General features: G+C 41.3%; 1 protein-coding gene across 1 annotated transcript in view; it reads left to right on the forward strand.

The window, feature by feature from the left end:
• The first annotated feature begins 482 nt into the window (after positions 1-482).
• Positions 483-17557, forward strand: part of MAP3K7CL (MAP3K7 C-terminal like) — a 95313-nt gene continuing 78238 nt past the window's right edge. The window contains exons 1-4 of the mRNA XM_057300953.2: positions 483-1901; positions 7423-7498; positions 7591-7684; positions 8377-8519. Coding sequence (XP_057156936.1) covers positions 1845-1901; positions 7423-7498; positions 7591-7684; positions 8377-8519 — 370 coding nt within the window. The 5' untranslated portion in view covers positions 483-1844. The remainder of the gene's footprint in view (positions 1902-7422; positions 7499-7590; positions 7685-8376; positions 8520-17557) is intronic.

Genomic DNA, 17557 nt, shown 5'->3' on the forward strand with positions numbered 1-17557 from the left:
TGTATATAACATATGTATACACACATGTATATGTATATATTTTATGACATGTATAATATGTATATATATATTTTTTCCAAAATTGCTAGTTTATGAATTCACAGATGGTTTGGGGTTGATTAAAGGGATTAGCAATTTCACTTTAGAATGATTTTGTTTTTTACTTAGAAGGAAGAATTTATAATTTGTGGCTTAAACTAGAAACACTACCACATCATAAGTAGCACAACACTAAAGCATAAAAAGCAATCTTGAGAACTTCTTACATTACTATATATAGATTCTATTAAAAACAATAATGGGAACTAGAGGGTCATTGTAGAATATTTTTTCTTAAGGTCTACACACTAATTGATTCATGTAAGATGGTCCCTGATTTCTTTTAGGTACTTAGCCCATGAGCCAGTACTTATTTTTGTAGTTGGATTAGTAAGGATGCTTGATGGTTCAAATGCTTATCAGCCATCATCATTCTCACTTGCCCTGTTCTTAATGTTTTGGCTATTTTTATTACAATGATTTCCTCTGGGATTTTCATTAGGGTCAGTCATTAGCCTCAGGGGAATAAAATCAAGGGAGGATCTATGTGTCTATTTATGTAGCAGTCTGCTAGAGCAATTACATTTTCTCATTGCTATTTGATTAGACTATTTTCTTTCTTACCAGATATTCACTCTTCTGACTCTATGCCAAATGCACCATCGAGGTGAAAGTTAAATCACATCAGGAATCTCAATGAAGAAGGAGGGTAATGGTTACCAAAAATCCTTCCAAAAGATCTTTTCATTCCCTGACATCATCACACAGCGATTTTTGACAACTTAGGCAAATATAGTCTAAAAGCAATTAGAAATTAACTTTCTGAGATGAGTAAGAAAGTTTATTTAGGAAATGCAAGTGAGAAACAAGAAGTAGAAGAGAATATGTTTGGGAAATGTAATAATGCACAGTGACTTATCTCAAGATGATTCTCAGACTTTGCCAAAAATTCACAAAGGAAAAAAAAAGTCAGCAAGGAAAATGCCTGTCTCTAAGCCCATATTTTCTCTCATTTGAGGTATGGAATAACCCTTAAGCCCTTACCGGGGTCCTTCTGGACTGAGAATTGTTGTAAAGTAATACTGCTCAGGTTCGTAAGTTTTATAATCTTCTCACACAGAGCAAATGAGAATGGGGTGGGAATGTGCAAGCCAAGAGCAGTCAAACCTGCCAATAGTAGCAAAAGTGACAGCTAGACCAACAAGGGCTTGACATGCTTCAAGGAGACTTGCTCACCAGAACTTGAGAAACATAATTGAGGCTTTTAGGTGAAACCATTGCATTGCATGTAGCCGTGTATTATGCTTAAAGTGATCATTGGCTATGAATGAACAAAATAAAGATCCCTGCACCTTATTTAAGTGGTCATTGGACATAAAAAGTGCATTTAGGCTGAGGCAGGAGAATGGAGTGAACCCGGGAGGCGGAGCTTGCAGTGAGCTGAGATCGTGCCACTGCACTCCAGCCTGGGTGACGGAGCCAGACTCTGTCTAAAAAAAAAAAAAAAAAAAAAAAAACATTTAAATTCTATCAAAAATGATTCAAAGTTGACTAATATCTTTTGGTTCTTGTTGGGGTGAGCTTTGCTTGTCTGCAAAATTCATTTATGTAGAAAACCTCGTTCTCCCCAATATTGTATGTGAATGAAATGTTACCGTATTTAACATTAATTGAATGCCAACGGCATGGTTAGTATGTTGTTTGAAGGAATGTTGCGATGGCTTTGATGCAGAATCATAACTCTCTATATCCCCCAGGTGAAAGACAACTTGAGTGGTTAAATTACTGTCATGCAAAGCGACTAGATGGTTCAGCTGATTGCACCTTTAGAAGTTATGTGGAACGAGGCAGCAGATCTTAAGGTATGTCTGCCTTCCCCCAACCCCTTCCTGTAAAACTGTCGACTATAATCCTGTTTTCAGTGAAAACAGGGTGGGAAAAATGTAGGAAAGAAGCAGAGAGAAATGGACCTTGGAAGTCTCAGCTAACCGTTACTGTTGGCAATCTGTGGGAGGTCGGCAGACTATTTGTTAAGGTGCTGATTGAAACTCTGGGACACCGGTTCTTTCCCTTAATACAAAACCAATTTTGAGCCAAGTCATTTAAGACCTTTTGAAAACTGATTCTAAAATAGCATGTGATATCCTGCGGAAAAAATAAACCATGATTTAGTAAACTAAATGATCCGTGGAGTAAGGACTGCTTTATATGGTGTTCTTAGAGAAAGAGCAGGCACAGATGATAAAATGTGGCCAGGAAAAATCATTGGCACATCTATGTGAGTTCCAGCTTGAAATGAACTTCTCGAGGTTCATGGCCCCGTAAGTGTTTGCTGCCCACCAGCTCTGGAAAATGAGTGGAAGGATTCCCACCCAGCTTGGAAAACAGAAAGTCCGCTTACCTGATGATGCTCTGGGGGAAATTAAGGAATGTTGGTGTCATTTCATAGTGACCACAGCATTGAGTATTGCTCCTTCAGATTCATTTTGCTCTAGGCTGATCAACATTTCACTTCCGTGATGAGCAGTGCTGGCCTAAGATTTTACTTAAGTTTCATTGATAATAAAGCTGATGGTGAGAATGATAATGATGGCAAGAAATATAGTAAAGCCTGCCCCACAGTAACGAGAATTTGGCCAGGTGGTGATTGGCAATAGACTCCTATCCTCTGCTAAGGCCCTGTTCTTTCTTCATTAATCTTGCAATAACTTGACCCTGAGTTTTAAAATAATAAATATTTTGGACTTCACATATTGTATGTTAGGGTTTTATCATATATCAACAATGATTATGATGACGTCCCCCTTTCCTGAGTATTCACTCTGCACATTGTGCTGAGTGCTTTATGCGTGTTATCTCAGTCTTCACGACCATCCTGATGAAAGTCCTCCAATGGCTTTGAACTGTACTTAAAATAAAAACCAAACTCTAAACCAGTTCCTCTAAGGAGTGGCATGATCTAGCTCCTGCCTACTTCATGTCCTGCGTCTTTTCCACTTGCTCTGCCCCAGCCACACTACCTTCTTTTTGTTCTTGTGACATGCCACACTCATTCTCTCTGCTGGACTTTTTCACCAGCTTTTCCTTCTGCCTGGACCTCTCTTCTCCCAGACCTTAGTGTGGTTGACGCCTCCTTCAGGTCCCAGATTAAATCTCATCTCCCCAGAGAGGGTTTCCTTGACAACTCTGTGCTCAGGAACTTCCTCAATATTCCTTTTACATCACCCTATTTTATTTTTATCCTAAAAGCTAATACTCCCTAAACATTTTCACATTAATTACTTTTAAAAACTCTCTATCTCTGCCAATTTGGATGTAATCTTCCTGAGAATTTGGACCAAATATGTTCCTTAATTATGTTCCCAGTTCTCAGAACAGTGCTTGGCACATGTTAAGTATTCAATAAATGAATGAACCCCAGTTTTTGGATGAAGAAGCTAAAGAACAGAGAGGTTAAGCTATGTCTTAGGTCGTATATCTCCTAAATGGTTTATGCAGGATTTAACTGTAAATCTAATGCTCATTTTCTTTTTCTTTTTCTTTTTTTTTTTTTTGAGACAGAGTCTTGTTCTGTCTCCCAGGCTGAAGTGCAGCGGCGTGATCTCCGCTCACTGCAAGCTCCGCCTCTGGGGTTCAAACGATTCTCCTGCCTCAGCCTCCTGAGTAGCTGGGACCACAGGCTCCCACCACCACGACCGGCTAATTTTTTGTATTTTTAGTAGAGACGGGGTTTCACTGAGTTAGCCAGGATGGTCTCCATCTCCTGACCTCGTGATCCGCCCACCTCGGCCTCCCAAAGAGCTGGGATTACAGGTGTGAGCCACCGCGCCCGGTCGTGCTCATTTTCTTAATGATCATGCTATACAACACTATGAGATTTCTGTACATCACACCTGGAATCACATAAAGATTATAGCTTAAAACTACACTTAGCTTCCCAAAGAGGAAATTACGATTGTATTTTAATCTACTTACTAAGTGAGTAAGAGCTTCTTCGTTGAACCACTGTGCATTAGATAGGGACCATATTTCTCAAAAGCTCCAAAGTGTATGTCTGCACTCAAGAGAGAGCAGAGCTGCAAAAACATTTCACTTGTGTTCTCATAACTCTGATCAAGATAGATGCTTTTATTTTTTTTCAGCATTTTAACTATGAGAGGTGAAGCTTTAATAGGCACACAATTTAGGCTGTTGTATATATTCTGGATTAAAAAGTTTAAATGTAACCATAAGAAAAAGCAAATAATAAATGCTATCACCTTTTGTTGTGTTTTCCTGCAAGTGTTTATTTTAAAATATATAATCTGTTTGACAAAAACACAAGTTTACAGATTGCATTACATTTTCGCACTGTTTTGAATTATGTGTAAGCAATAAATATAATTTCTGGGTTATTCCAAATTCCCTTTCATAAGCTCTCCTTAAGTTATTTTACACACTGCAAAGTTTAATTTAACCACGCTAGTTTTGTTTAATAGGTTAAAAGGAATTAAATTGGTCTTAAATTACGCTGTGAATAATAAAAATGCGAATAGGAAATATATTCCATAACACCAGTGCTGTATTTCTTAAAGCTATTGAAGCCCGGTTATCATTACAGACAGTCTTAACCTACAGATGCCCAATCTATAAAATGAGTGTTGGTGACACAGGAAAGTGTGTGTGCATGTGTGTGTGTTGAAGAAAGCAGAGAGAGTCCACCATTTGGGCGCTGCTTTCTCTGATGATGATATTAATTTTTCTTTGTTCTCCAGTTCAGAAATCTGGGGGTGTGACTGTACCTGTGAGTTAGCTTCCTTGTTTTGCACTAAAGAGTGCTAACAAGATACTGGCCAGGCGTGGTGGTTCATGCCTGTAATCCCAGCACTTTGGGAGGCCGAGGTGGGTGGATCACTAGGTCAGGAGTTCAAGACCAGCCTGGCCAACATGGTGAAACCCCATCTCTACTAAAAATACAAAAATTAGCTGGATGTGGTGGTGCACGCCTGTAGTCCCAGCTACCTGGGAGGCTGAGGCAGGAGAATCACTTGTACCCAGGAGGGAGAGGTTGCAGTGAGCCAAGATCGCACCACTATACTCCAGCCTGGTGACAGAGCGAGACTCCGTCTCAAAAAAAAAAGACACTGGTCCTGGGGTTGTCTGGCATGGATCTCCCAGACGTAACCCTCATCTCTGAATCAAGAAACTGGGAGAAGACTGCTCATACCACCTGGAGAAAGAAGGATAATCTTCTGAGAGCCCAAGATGGGCCTTACATTTGTCTTTTTCCATAAAAATACTGTTATATATTAGTGTTTGATAAAGTAAAAATAATGATGTTATTATTATCTATCTCACATACATTATAGGTTAATATGTATTTGTGCCCTTGTGAACTGGCCCAGAAAAAATGAGAAAAAGATTTCTCATTCCAAACAACCAAAATATAAACTGCCTTTGGGAAGGTAACCCTTTCCTAAGTTAGGGGCTGCTTATAATCACATACTTGACACCATTAAGTTTGTGGCTGGTGATGTTTGTGGCCTTATTATTTCTTTACTTTGTCTGCCAGATTGGATTTAGAAACATGAATGAAGCATTAACCTCATAAAGAAACTGTACTGAAATAAACAGCATAAATCTCTAGGCTGAGTTTGGCCTTTTGCCTTTATATAGGATTTCCAAACAAGATGTGTCTAAGCTGTTCAAGAGTGAAAGCAAGAAAAAAGAGGAAGGAAGGAAGGAAGAAAGGGAGGAAGGGAGGGAAGCAGGAAGGAGGGAAGGATGAGAGGGAGGGAGGAAGGGAAGAGAGGGAGGGAGGAAGGGAAAAAAGGAGAAAGGAAGGGAGTAAGGAGAATAAGAAAGAAGGAGGAAAGACAGGAAGGAGGGAGAGAAGGCAGGAGGGAAGGAAAAAAGAAAGAATTGATATAACCTAATAATTTTGATACTATTCGACCCATTTCCTTGCCTTTATTTTCACCATTATTGAATCAGTGATGACAGCAGTAGATGCAGTAATGTGAAATGTTAACTCATCCATTCATTTATTCATTCTGCAGTATTTTTTACAGAACTTTGCTGTTTAGTATTTCTATATTGCTAAGTAGCCTGCAGAGGGCGCACTTTCCTTATTTTTATGTCTTTCCATCCACTTATGACCAAAAGAGGACACAATGTTTTATAAGATTAAAAGAGATTATTCAATGAAAGAAGTGAGGAAGGCACAACTTCTCTTTTCTTTCTTCTACCAAATGTTACAAAATGAAATATGTAAAAGGCATAGGGAATGCAATCTCTATTAGCTTCTTTGTTTGTCTGTCGCCCAGGCTGGAGTGCAGTGGTGCAATCTCGGCTCACTGCAAGCTCCGCCTCCTGGGTTCACGCCATTCTCCTGCCTCAGCCTCCCGAGTAGCTGGGACTACAGGCACCCCCACCACGCCCGGCTAATTTTTTGTATTTTTAGTAGAGACGGGGTTTCACTGTGTTAGCCAGGATGGTCTCGATCTCCTGACCTCGTGATCCGCCTGCCTTGGCCTCCCAAAGTGCTGGGATTACAGGTGTGAGCCACCGCGCCCGGCAGCTTCTTTGTTAATAGAAAAATCAATTTTAGTGACTTTTTTTGCATGGAGCCAGGATCATCAAGCCTGTGGCCTTCCTCACTTTTTTTTTTTTTTTTAAATTGCTACATCCCCGGGACTTCGTTTTTTTTCTTGCTCTTTGTGTATGTGTGTTCTTATTTTTCCTCTCTATACTGCATTGGTCAATAGAAATATAATGCAAGCCATATATGTAATTTAAAATTGCTTAATAGTCACATTAAAAAACTAAAAAGGAGGTAAAATTCATTTTGAAATATTTTATTTACTCCAACTTACCAATTTTATCATTTCAACATATAATCAATATAAACATATTATTGAATATTTTACTTGTTTTGGTACCAAATCTTTGAAATCTGCTGTGAATTTTGTATTTACAGCGCATCTCATCTTGAACTGGTCACATTTTAAGCTGTGAATAGCCACATGGTACCAGTTGCTACTGTACTGGACAACACATCTATATACATTCCTTTTTCATTCACAATTTCTCCATCCCTAAGCAAACTAGCAGAAAACAGTGTATTACCAAATGGTGCTGTTTACTCAGAAATCTTTATGACTAATTATCCACCAATTTGAATCATGCAGGAAACATGAGAAATGGCCTGTGTTCCCTCTAAGAGACTGTCGTTTACAGTTTTGAGATTTTAAAAAATAGAATGTTTTTAGCCAGTTGATTTTTAAGTCACTCTAGTTCCCTCCATCACAAAATGAGGTATAGCTCTTAATAAAAGTCCTTCAATTTTATTTTCCTGAGTGTACATTTTCTTTTCTTTTTTTCTTTTTTATTTTTTCAATACAGCCCCTTGCTCTGTCACCCAGGCTGGAATGCAGTGGTGGAATCATGGCTCACTACAGCCCTGACCTCCTGGGCCCAGGTAATTGTCCCACCTCAGCCTCTCAAGTAGCTGGGACCACAGGTGTGCACCACCACATCCAACTAAGTTTTTTTTTCTTTTTTTTTTCATAGAGATGGAGTCTCGCTATTTTGCCCAGGTTGGTCTTGAACACCTGGCTTCAAGCAGTCCTCCTGCTTTTGGCTTCTTGAAGTGCTTAGATTACAGGTATGAACTACTGCACCTGGCCTGTCCATTCTCAAATACATGATAGTAACTCCCATCTACTGAGTGCTTCCTATGTACCAGGTACTATGTATTAATTGTTTATACATATAATTCCATTTAATATTCACAAAAGTCCTTTTGAGTTGGATACTGTTGTTATCACCTTTGTTTTAAAGATGAAGAAACTGAGCATGGGGAGGGCTAGGGGAGTTGTCTAACATAATCCAGCTAGAATACTGCAGAGCTGGGATTGCAAGCTGGGCCTGCATGACTCCAAATCCTGCCTTCTGTAATTTTATGCATGGTGTCTCCCAAGTGGGGAGTATATTAAATGCAAATTTAAGATGTTGGTAAAGGGTAGAATTCTAGAAGTGGTAGAAATCCTAGAGTTCTTATAATCAGCTCTCTTTGTTTTTATAAGAAAAATCTGAGGCAGAGCGAGGCTGAGTGGTTTCTCTGTTGAACATCCAGGACTGGAATCCAGGATTCTGAGTCCAAGCCCAGTGCTCTTTCCCCTGATGAGAAACGTTTCCAGATTTAAACTCCAGTTTATAGGACCATTAACAACCCTCTCTAAAGAGGAGGCAAGAAGTTTCAAGTTCTTCTCAGGGAAAAAAAGAACTGACATCAAAAGGTCTGTGTGGGGTCATTTGTCTCATCATGACTTTGATTTGGCCTTGATCTTTATTTAGTATTTCAGTTTTATGCTCTGCAACAAGTTTGGCCATGTTGGAGGACAATCCAAAGGTCAGCAAGTTGGCTACTGGCGATTGGATGCTCACTCTGAAGCCAAAGTCTATTACTGTGCCCGTGGAAATCCCCAGCTCCCCTCTGGGTGAGTATTCCGTCCACTTTCTGGAAGTCTCAGGTTCCGAAGGCTTTTTACACACTGCACCATGGGAGCCTAAGGCTGGTTGGGCAGCACCTCATTCTGCAGGGATCTGGGTCAGAGCAGGACAATGGCTCTACGATGTGCTGGGTGTTCTTCTATCTCCTTCAGTCAATGTGCTAGGATTGTGATTTCACTTTCTCACCAGGCAGGGGCTGCAGTTTACAGGAGAAAGACTATTCCTGAGTTTGTTCGACTGTGCTGTTTTTTTACTCCTCTTAACTGATTACAAATCTCTCCAACATCTCTGACTCAGGCTCACTATGACTTTTTTGTTTTTGTTTTTGAGAAGGAGTCTCTCTCTGTCACCCAGGCTGGAGTGCAGTGGCACGATCTCAGCTCACTGCCACCTCCACCTCCTGGGTTCAAGCGATTCTCCTGCTTCAGCCTCCTGAGTAGCTGGGATTACAGGCATGTAGCACTATGCCCAGCTAAGTTTTGTATTTTTAGTAGAGATGGGGTTTCACCATGTTGGCCAGGCTAGACTCAAACTCCTGACTTCAAGTGATCCGCCCGCCTCAGCCTCCCAAAGTGCTGGGATTACAGGCGTGAGCCCCTGCACCCAGCTGACTATCATAAGACTTCTATTTCCAAATAATAGCTCATATAATAACTTGTGTAAATATCTATAGATAGGCTTCCCTTATTTTGGATGCACAATCCATTTTTCATATTGAATAATCTGTTAAGAGTATCTCTACAACTATTATTTCTCAGCTAATACTGAATTTTTTACCAAGAGCAAATATTGTTAAAGACTAGAAATAACCCCTCCATAGCTCATTTAATAAGGTAATTCTCTTTATTTATGAAAAAGAAAGACCTAGGTTTTTTTGTTTGTTTGTTTGTTTGTTTTTGTTTTGAGATGGAGTCTCGCTCTGTCACCCAGGCTGGAGTGCAGTGGCATGATCTCGGCTCACTGCAAGCTCCGCCTCCTGGGTTCACGCCATTCCCCTGCCTCAGCCTCCTGAGTAGCTGGGACTGCCGGCACCCGCCACCATGCCCGGCTAATTTTTTGTATTTTTTTTTTTTTTAGTAGAGATGGGGCTTCACCATGTTGGCCAGGATGGTCTCAATCTCCTGACCTTGCGATCCACCCGCCTCGGCCTCCCAAAGTGCTGGGATTACAGGCGTGAGCCACCGCGCCTGGCCGAGAAGGACCTAGGTTTAAGTTCCATCTCTGCCACTTAGCAGGCAGTAACCTTGGTCATATCAAGTAACTTGTATGAATCTCAATTTCCTTACCACTAAGATGAGAATGATGATAATTACCCTCCTTCTAGGATTACTGTGGGGAGCAAATGACTTATATGTGAAAGTGCTTTGTAAACTGTAAACTGTTTAAAGGTTAGTTTATGTCACATTGTCACGTATCTGTGAATATCATTTTTGTAAGTTTATATGTTATGCTTTAGGCTTGGACCAATCTAGGTCATAGTAATTACTCTAGGGCAATGGTTCTCAACTGGGGGCAATTTTTCCCCCAGGGGATATTTGGCAATGGCTGGAGATATTTTGGGATGTCACAACCAGGGATATGGTACAAGCATCTAGTAGCTAGAGGCCAGAGGCTTGTCTAAACATCTGACAATCCACAGAACAGCTTCCCGCAACAACAATTATCTGGCCCCAAATGTCCATAGTGCTGAATTTGAGAAACTCTGCTAGACAGCAGTGGGTTCTCAAATGTTAGCATCTGTCAGAGTCACCCGGGGGAAGTATCGAAACACAGATGGCTGGACTCCATCCCGACATTTTCTGATTCAGAAAGTCTAGGGTGGGGCCTAAGTATTTGAATTTTTAGGAAGTTCCCAGGTGATGCTAATGTTGCTGGTCCAGACATTGCTCTTTGAGAACCATTTCTGGAGAGAAATCCTTCACTATGCATGGGTCGCTTTGATAGACTACTTTGCTTAGCCTACTGAGCAAAGTAGTATCTTATTAAATGGTGCAAAATTTGTATCAACTAGTTGAGAAGTTTGACTCTAGGCCAAAATCCTTTGTGTGATCTATGTGTGATTTGAGATAATGACAAGGCAAGCTCCATGGAAGGAAGAAGCTGCCCTTCCCATACCAGACTCGGTGCACAGCCAGTGCCTTACGGTTTCCTCTAGGGAGTTGCATTCAAGGATTCATGCGGGTATCTTTCTTCTCACACCTGTAATCCCAGCACTTTGAGAGGCCGAGGCGGGAGCATTGCTTGAGCCCAGGAGTTCAAGACCAGCCTGGGCAATATGGCAAAACCCCATCTCTACCAAAAATACAAAAAAATTAGCCGGGCATGGTGGCATGCACCTGCAATCCCAGCTACTTGGGAGGCTGATGTGGGAGGATGGTTTGAGCCTGGGAGGCGGAGGTTGCAGTGAGCTGAGATCGCACCACTGCACTCCAGCCTGGGTGATAGAGCCAGATCCTCTCAGAAATGAAAGGAAAGGGAAGGGGAGGGGAAGGGAGCAGAGGGGAGGGGAGGGGAGGGAAAGGGAAGGTTAGGCTCATTCATTTAAAAAAAAAAAAAAAGAGATTCTGTTCCACCACCCCACCCCCACACCCCTGCACCCGCATGTATGCGTGTCTATATGCCTAGCCCAGGTGTCTCTATTCAGAGGCTGTCTGTTGGGGGCCTTGGCTGAGGCACTTTCCTCCACTTTGACTCCACGCCTTTCTACTCCTAGCCCTTTCCCGTTTCCCAGCCTGTGGGCTATAAAGAGGCAGGAGCCTTTTGTGTGGGGCAGGGGCTCATTTTCTTGTCTGTTCTGCATGCCATCTGATCCTCACCTAGAGCTGTTCCAGGGGGATAAGGGGAATGTGGGGGAGCTGGAGCCGCCCTCTTTTGCCTCTTGCCCGCACTGTTGTAGAAGAGAATAAAGATCTGATTGTTACTCTCAGTTTGGCTCATTGAATTAATTGACCACCTCAACATCTGATTCCTCAAAAGCCAGTATTAAGTATTTTCCTTCACCTGTGGTCTCCCAACTTATGTGCTGTGAATACAAATGTTATGGCACAAAAACATCTGCTGTGACCGACTATTCCAGAGCAGTGGTTGAGAACTGTACATGGTAATATCTGGGGATCTTGTTAAAATGTTTCTAAGTCTGTAGGTTCTGGGATGGGGCTTGAGATTCTGCATATCTGAAAAGCTCCTGGAGGGTTATTGGTTTCACTGGTCCAGGGACCACACTTTGAGTAGCAAGACTAAAGTGTCAAGGAATTAACAATTTCATTTAAAGAATTAGAATTAATACGCAGAGAAACACAAAACAATTAGGGCAGTGCCACTTGATAGTATCAGCTGTTTCTAAGAGGAAACATGAAGTGATTTTGAAACAGTGGTACTCAACTCTGGCTGCAGCTGAGAAGCTTATTATTGATTTTCTGCATGAAAAAATGTTTTTAGAAGTAGGTGTTTATAGTGAGAAGTAGGCTGGATTAGGAGTTGAAAGTCACATTTTCAGCCTGGTAATTGGCCTTCTGAGCTGTGGGATCTTAGGAAATTTAGTGTCTACCAGCTTAGTTCTGCTAGGAAGTAGGGTTGAAAATGTACACTAAGTTTTGAAAATATATTGACAATACACATAGAAAACACCATTCATTTACTTGTTCATTCAAAATATACCTTAAGTGCGTACTTTGGGCCAAGCACTATTCTAGGTGCTGGGGAATGAATATATCAGTGAATAAGACAGATGCAGTTCCCTGATCTCACAAAGCTCAGAGTCTGGTGGTAAAGAGAAACATCAAAGAGGCAATAATAATAATAACTAGGGTGAGGTTGATGATAGGGAAAGCACAAAGTGCACAAAGAGTTTATAGCAGGTGAATGACCTACATCTAAAAGTCAGGTAGGACCTCCTTAAGGCAGTGATGTTTAAGCTGAGATCTGAAGGCAATGGCTCCAGGCAGAGGGATGATATATTCCAAGGCCCAGGGATGAAAGAGCACAGTGACCAGATTTTGTTCAAGTATGGCTGAGCACAGAGAGTGAAGGGGAGCATGGCTATGAGTTTGGAGAGGCACTATATTCAACAGGACACATTTGATTACAGGTGCCAGAAGCCAACTCATAGAAGCTTATGTATAAAAGAGAAATTGTTGGTTTACTGAACTGGGAAGTCCATTGGGTAGAGCTGGCCTCAGGCAGAGAAATGAAATCATCCGATCTATCTCTTTGCTCTCTTCCTCTCTTCTACTTCCCTCCATGTGCTGCTCTTATTCTTCCCCATTTCAGGAGCGCTTCCTTCATATGGTTGGGAAATGACAGAGTATGATTACAGATAGTTCAAGGTTTACAGCAACCCAGTTTAGCAACTGAAAAGAAAAAGGAGGTCACCTTTCTTTCAGAACGCGTATAAAATCTCGGCTAAGAACTCTGATAGGAACTTGGAAGAGCACCATTTTTAATCCTAGGCTAACGATTGTGGCTGGGGGATGAGAGGAGTATTGTGATTGGCTATCCCACCAAAATCACAAGTAGGGGTAAGGGATACTACCTTAGTGGGAAAGGAGTTGCAGTTATCAGGAAAAGAGGGACACATAATACTGGGCAGACAGAACCCAAAAATATTCACTCAGAGTATCTAGTAGGAATTTGGAGGGAGTATGCATACTATGGTAAGCATGGTTTTTCTTAACTGCAGCATAGATGGTAAGTTTAGTTTTGAAGAAACTGAAGTTCTATAAACGATAGGGTAGTAGATAGATATTTAGAACTTATTATCCAAAGAAAAATAAGAAGAGAGGGGAAGAAAAGAGAAAAAGGCTCTTATAAATCAAAAATATTACTATTGTTCATAAAACATAAGAGGTAGAACAAAATTAAAATTTATTTTAAATTTTATTATTGCCACTGCAATTCCCCTTACGTCAACCTTGATATACCTTTTAAATATTTAAGGAGTAATGATTACTTCAGTTCTTAGGCTAATAGATAGTGAGATTTGCTACACAGTCTCCCTTACAAGTTTTTTTTTTTATTAGTCATTTCTCCTGTTGACATTATGGTCAAATAACACGATATGTAGTTATCATAGCAATTGATTTCACATAAATTAAGCCAAGGAGCAACATAATGAAAACATGCAAAGATATAATTTATATGATGTTTTTAATTGGTCAGAAGTGGCTTACTGATTAATGTTATAATATTGGGATTAATAGAAGTAGAAAGAATGTTGATTTCTACCCCCCGCACCCAGATTTTAGCTCAATTAACATAAACTGGTTGAACAGTTAAGGTTGGACAACATCATAAAAAAGTATGTGGGGACAAACTGTACATTCTATAAACTGTTGTGTCTGTATAATTTGAAGGAATTATAGGGAAAAAATCTAGGCTGTATATTACCTAGATTTGCGCTGTCTAATATGATAGCTATAAAACTTTGAATTAATTATAATTAAATAAAATAAAAAATTTAGTTTCTTGGTCATACTAGCCATACTTCAAGTGCCAAGAGGCACATGAGGCTCATGTCTACCATACTGGACAGTAACCATCTAGGACATTTCCATTATCACAAAAAGTTCTGTTGGAGAGCACCAGTCTACACAGCACCAGCGAGTCAGTTCCCTTTCTTTGGAATGAAATAAGCTAAATAAAATTTTTAAGAGGGATTTTTCTCTCCGTGTGCTCCACAGTAAGCACTGTCAACTCTATGTTTAAGATGCATCCCAAATCTACCCACTTCTCTTTTTTTCTACTGTTACTCTCTGAGCCTGAGCCATTTTTATCTCCCATCTGGACAACTTCAATAGTCTCCTGACTCACCCCTCTATTTCCATTCTTTCAATTTATATATGGTCTCCATGGAGCAGCTGGAATGATTTTTTAAAAACATGTACTGGTTTTAAATTTCTTGAGAAAAAAAGGAATGTGAAAGAAGGACACAATATTTTCTGAATTTCCATTACTTGTGCCACTGTGCACCGTTCTTTCAAAGAAGCGATCTTCTTTAATCTTTACAATAATAAAGGAAAAGGGAGGTATTATTCCTTTTTGCAAAGGCGGAAATTAGGACTCAGAGAGGGCAAATAACTAGCTTGTGTTCACCTAGCTAGTAAGCGGCAAACCCTTTGAAGAAATGAATGGATGATTTAAACAGCCAAGTCCTAAGCTTTCGACTAGACTACCTCGCCAAACATTATTAAGCACTGAAGGAGATTTGTTACTGGGCTTCTTTCTTTTGAGGAAGAGAGAAATTCTTTGTATCTTTCTCTACCTTATCTGCTCATTTATCTGGACTTTGCCTCCTCAGTTGTGGGTATAGCAGTCCCCTCAGGGTGAAGTTGAAGGTCTCTATTCTTTTAATTCTCAAAGATGCCAAAGTGGCAGGTACAGTTTTGACCCCATATGGAAAGGGTCTCCTCCCAACCAAGTTGGGCTTGCTCTTCCACGGTTTAGGGCAGTGGTTCACTCATTTTTAGGTCTGAGGCACAGTTTAAAATACTAGCTTTCTTTTCTTTTCTTTTTTGAGACAGGGCCTGCTCTTTCGCCCAGGCTGGAGTTCAGTGGTGTAATCATGGCTCACGGCAGCTTTGACTTTCTGGGCTCAAGCAATCCTCCCACCCCAGCTTCCCAAGTAGCTGGGACTACATGTGTACACCACTGTACCCAGCTAATTGATTTTTTTTTTTTTTTTGTAGAGACGGGATCTTGCCATGTTGCCCAAGCTGATCTTGAACTTCCGGGTTCAAGCCATTTTCCTACCTTGGTCTCCCAAAGTGCTGAGATTACAGGCATGAGCCACTGTGCCCAGCTAAAATACTAGTTTTTGAAGGCATTTAAAGGAGTTAAAAGATTCAAAACAGCTCACACACAAAAAGCCGGTATAATAACAACAAATTATAATAAAATAAAACATCTCCATATATATAAGTACAGCCATGGTTATCATGGTTGTTATTACGCCCTTCCCCGGCTTTCTTCCCACATTTTCCATCTGCCTAGCCTCACTGTGCTGAAGAGTCTGTGTACTGAGTTGTAGCAAAAGTATGTTGTATTCCTTTTATTGTCTTTATTGCAGCTGGAAGGATCTCTGTGAAGATATTGCAACATAACAGTTGGTCAGAGCAGGTTAGAAGCCTCTTCTTCCTTTCCTCTTAAGAAACAGATCTCCATCTTCCTGTGACAGACTAATTTAAAAAAAACAAAAAAGGGGCCGGGCGCGGTGGCTCACGCCTGTAATCCCAGCACTTTGGGAGGCCGAGGCGGGCGGATCATGAGGTCAGGAGATCGACACCATCCTGGCTAATGCGGTGAAACCCCGTCTCTACTAAAAATACAAAAAATTAGCCGGGCGTGGTGGCGGGCGCCTGTAGTCCCAGCTACTCGGGAGGCTGAGGCAGGAGAATGGCGTGAACCTGGGAGGCGGAGCTTGCAGTGAGCCGAGATCGCGCCACTGCACTCCAGCCTGGGCGACAGAGCGAGACTCCGTCTTTAAAAAAAAAAAAAAAAAAAGGAAATGGATCTCCTCCACCTTTGTCCTCTGAGCGGCAGCCCGAATGAATAGGAAGCTGTCAGCATCAGCCACGTATGCCCTGGAGAGTCACAAGCCTCACTGGTTTTCGGCATGGCCGCATTTCTTCATCTCAATTGAGTAATCTTCAAACCCTTGTTTCCCCACTCCACATTTCTTAGTATAAATATCATTTCAGTTCGCTTCTTGGGCTGTGGATAAAGCAGAGGAGGGGTATGAAATTTTAGAAAAATAGAGATGAATACTTTGTTTCAGTCCTTAATTTTACTGATGAGGAAACTGACGACTAAGAGGTTGCAGTAACTTGCCCAAAGTCATACAGCTAGTTAGAGTGTGGATTTCAGAGCCACACTGGATTTAACTTCCAGTGCTGTCATTTACTAGCTGTTTTGAATTTGGGAAAGTCATGTAAATATTCTGAGTCTCCGTTTTCTCTGTAAAATGAAGATGATAATAGTTAGATCACAGAGTTGTTGGTTATTGCAATCTATTACGCATCACCTGGAAAAGTGTAGTAGTTATCTATTACGGTGTTACAGATAACCCCAACATTAGCAGCTTAAAACAGCAAACTTTTTTTTTTTTTTTTTTTTTTTTTTTTTTTTTTGAGACGGAGTCTCTCACTCTTGTCACCCAGGCTGGAGTGCAATGGCGCGATCTCGGCTCACTGCAAGCTCCACCTCCCGGGTTCCCACCATTCTCCTGCCTCAGCCTCCCGAGTAGCTGGGACTACAGGCGCCCGCCACCACACCCGGCTAATTTTTTGTATTTTTAGTAGAGACGGGGTTTCACCACGTTAGCCAGGATGGTATCGATCTCCTGACCTCGTGATCCGCCCGCCTCGGCCTCCCAAAATGCTGGGATTACAGGCATGAGCCAATGGGCCTGGTCCCTTTTTTTTTTTTTTTTTTTTTTTTTTAAATTAGTCTGTCACAGGAAGATGGAGGTCTGTGGATCTGGGATTACAGGCGTGAGCTACCGCGCCTGGCCGCAAACATTTTTTATCTTACGATTTCTGTGTGTCAGCAATCTGGGTGTGGCTTAGCTGGATACCTCAGGCTCAGCATCTACTACAAAGCTGCATGATAGGTCATGCAAAATGCCATTTACATGGGTGTGAAAAGCAGGAGGTGGAATCATTGGAGACCATTTTCCAGGCTGTCTAGCACAGAGTATCTGCTTCATAATGATTGATTTGGGATTAGATGCTGGGTCAAGTGATAATGTCACCCACACAGATTATTGGATCAATGTTCACCTGAAGGCTTTGTTCTCAGCCTGGTCTTGTTTAACATGTTTGTTTTGTTTTGTTTTTTTGAAACGAAGTCTCGCTCTGTCACCCAGGCTGGTGTGCAGTGGCGCCATCTCTGCTCACTGCAAGCTCCACCTCCCGGATTCAGCCATTCTCCTGCCTCAGCCTCCTGAGTAGCTGGGACTACAGGCGCCCGCCACCATGCCCAGCTAATTTTTTGTATTTTTAGTGGAGACGGGATTTCACTGTGTTAGCCA

The sequence above is a fragment of the Pan paniscus genome, chromosome 22, assembly GCF_029289425.2.
Source record: "Pan paniscus chromosome 22, NHGRI_mPanPan1-v2.0_pri, whole genome shotgun sequence".
Lineage (NCBI taxonomy): Eukaryota > Metazoa > Chordata > Mammalia > Primates > Hominidae > Pan > Pan paniscus.